The 2,231-nt window shown below is 31.6% G+C and overlaps 1 protein-coding gene across 2 annotated transcripts; it reads left to right on the plus strand.

Moving 5' to 3' along the window:
* Positions 1–231: 231 nt before the first annotated feature.
* On the plus strand, positions 232–1,749 carry LOC106394884 (transcription factor SCREAM2). Of its 2 annotated transcripts, none has more exons than XM_048755200.1 (4): positions 232–503; positions 825–956; positions 1,061–1,231; positions 1,574–1,749. In XM_048755200.1, the coding sequence occupies exons 1-4, from the start codon at positions 426–428 to the stop codon at positions 1,673–1,675; spliced, it is 483 nt and encodes a 160-aa protein (XP_048611157.1). In that variant the 5' UTR covers positions 232–425; the 3' UTR covers positions 1,676–1,749. The 2 variants fall into 2 exon arrangements, with proteins under 2 accessions (XP_048611157.1, XP_048611158.1); XM_048755201.1 differs by having other exon boundaries at positions 1,577–1,749.
* Positions 1,750–2,231: the final 482 nt, after the last annotated feature.

Raw genomic sequence — 2,231 nt, forward strand, 5'->3', positions numbered from 1 at the left:
AATAAAAACATAGTAATTAGTTTACAATATTAGTATTGGTAGGTAAAGGTATGGACACGTATATTTGTATTTGTACGTATGTAAATGATCATATGAATATTTTTGAAATTAATCAATATACGAAATGCATAAATATAAGAAAAAAAACAGGGTCGAATATTAAATAGAATTTCGTATATTAGGACATAGAGGCAAGGAAGTAATTCACGAGATACAAATCGGAGTTGTCCGTATGTAATATTTTGTAGCGATCAAGAAAGACTAATGCAGACATGTGAGAGGGGAGAGGATCCTATAAACAATTTAGTCTAAGTCCTCTGCTTCCTCCTTATCATATATATATTGCAGATACACACATAGTTCCTCTAAATAGAAGATAATACAAATAAATCAAGAAAGCTCTAAAGAGGTTTATAAATATAAGAATGGTTTCGAGGGAACAAAATAGAGGTTCTTTACAAGAGAAGTTTCAACTGCTTCGTTCAGCCACTAATTCTCATGCTGTAATTATATTCAACCTCTTCTTCCTTTTTTATTATAAAAGCAATCATTTTCTACCATTTGGGTATTTGAATCCAAAATGGATCTACTGTTCTTGTATGCTTTTATGTTTTTGGGTGATCACTTTATCCTCTTCCAAGTGTATATAGAAGAACATATAATTGGAAACGAGATATATGGGGGGGTAGTCATGATCGTGTGGATTGAAGACTGTTTTTTTTTTTTCTCTCTCTCTTTTTTTTTCTGCTAAACCTCTAATAATAATTTTGGGATGATTTATATGCTATTAATATATGTCCGTGCACACATGTTTTTGATGACAGCAAAGCGAAACATCGATTATAATGGATGCATCGAAATATATCCAAAACCTTAAGAAAAAAGTCGAAAGATTCAAGGAGGACACTGCCGCAGAGCAATCTTCAAGCGAACCCACGGATCCCACCACACCAATGGTATAAGCAATCACAAATATATACTTTGGAACCATTATATACATAAGTGTGCAAGTGATATGAGAGATTCACTACGAGGTTTTGAATGGTCAATTTATTTATAGGTAAAAGTCGAAACCCTAGAAAAGGGTTTTATGATAAAAGTTTTCTCAGGGGAGAATCAGCCAGGCATGCTTGTTTCGGTATTAGAAGCCTTTGAGGATATGGGGCTTGACGTTCTCGAAGCTAGGGTTTCATGTACGGACTCCTTTAGCTTGCATGCCATGGGAGTCAAGGTAATTAACAAATCATCATACAAACATATCTGTATACATTAATGATATATCGTAATTACAGTTATTTATTGTGCCTATTTATATATGTTTCGGATAGTGTTTGTATGATTTACTCAATACAAATGAGCTCACTTTGAGATAGTTTCATCATATGTTTTAATGAAATATTATCTGGTTTCACTTACATATATATGGATAAAGCTTGTGTCATAATTGCTGCTGAAAAGTTTATAAATCATAGAACACATATGTATACAAAATATAAACATGAGTTGTCAACGTCTATATGTGAGTGTTGGCATAAATAAATGATCTAAATGATTACGTCACCTTTACTAACAGCAGAATGAAGATGATGAAAGAATGGATGCTGAAGCAGTGAAACAGGCAGTGACAGATGCAATCACAAGCTGGGGTGAAACCAATGTTCCACCTTTTCTTTGATTCTCCTTTATTTATGTTTAATATACAAAATATAATAACACAATTTCTATAGTAATTATGTTATTTTATGTTCACCAATTTACCAAGAATTGTCCCCTAGAAAACACAAAATATACATCTTTCTGAAATAAACGTTTTTTCTAGAAAATCTATTATTAAGGAACGGAGAAAGTACATATCATCTGAGACAGCTAAAATTTTGTATTCTCAAAATTGAATATCAGAAAATCGAAAACACTCATCATTTTATGAATTTAGTAGACCAAAATTTTATTATTATTATTATTTCGGATTTGATCAGATGATATTAGATAGCTTATATTATACCACAGAAGACGACAAACACATTTTATTCACGTGAGCAAAATAACTCCAGAAGACCTGGAAAGTAACACGTACAAATACATACTTCCTACATATATATTTGCCCGTTCCAGTCTGACATTTTATTAAAAAAAAATCATAAACAACAAACTTTTTTTGGATGATTAGCTAGGTCTGATAATCTGATTGTTGACAAAAGCAGGCTTTTGATAATTTGATTTAAATTAGCATG

This window comes from Brassica napus, chromosome C4 (assembly GCF_020379485.1).
Source record: "Brassica napus cultivar Da-Ae chromosome C4, Da-Ae, whole genome shotgun sequence".
NCBI lineage: Eukaryota > Viridiplantae > Streptophyta > Magnoliopsida > Brassicales > Brassicaceae > Brassica > Brassica napus.

Coding starts and splice junctions, on each gene's coding strand:
- LOC106394884 (XM_048755200.1), top strand. CDS start 426: ATGGTTTCGAGGGAACAAAATAGAGGTTCTTTACAAGAGAAGTTTCAA. Junction 504..824: donor CAGCCACTAATTCTCATGCT/GTAATTATATTC, acceptor TTTTGATGACAG/CAAAGCGAAACATCGATTAT. Junction 1,232..1,573: donor TGCATGCCATGGGAGTCAAG/GTAATTAACAAA, acceptor CTTTACTAACAG/CAGAATGAAGATGATGAAAG.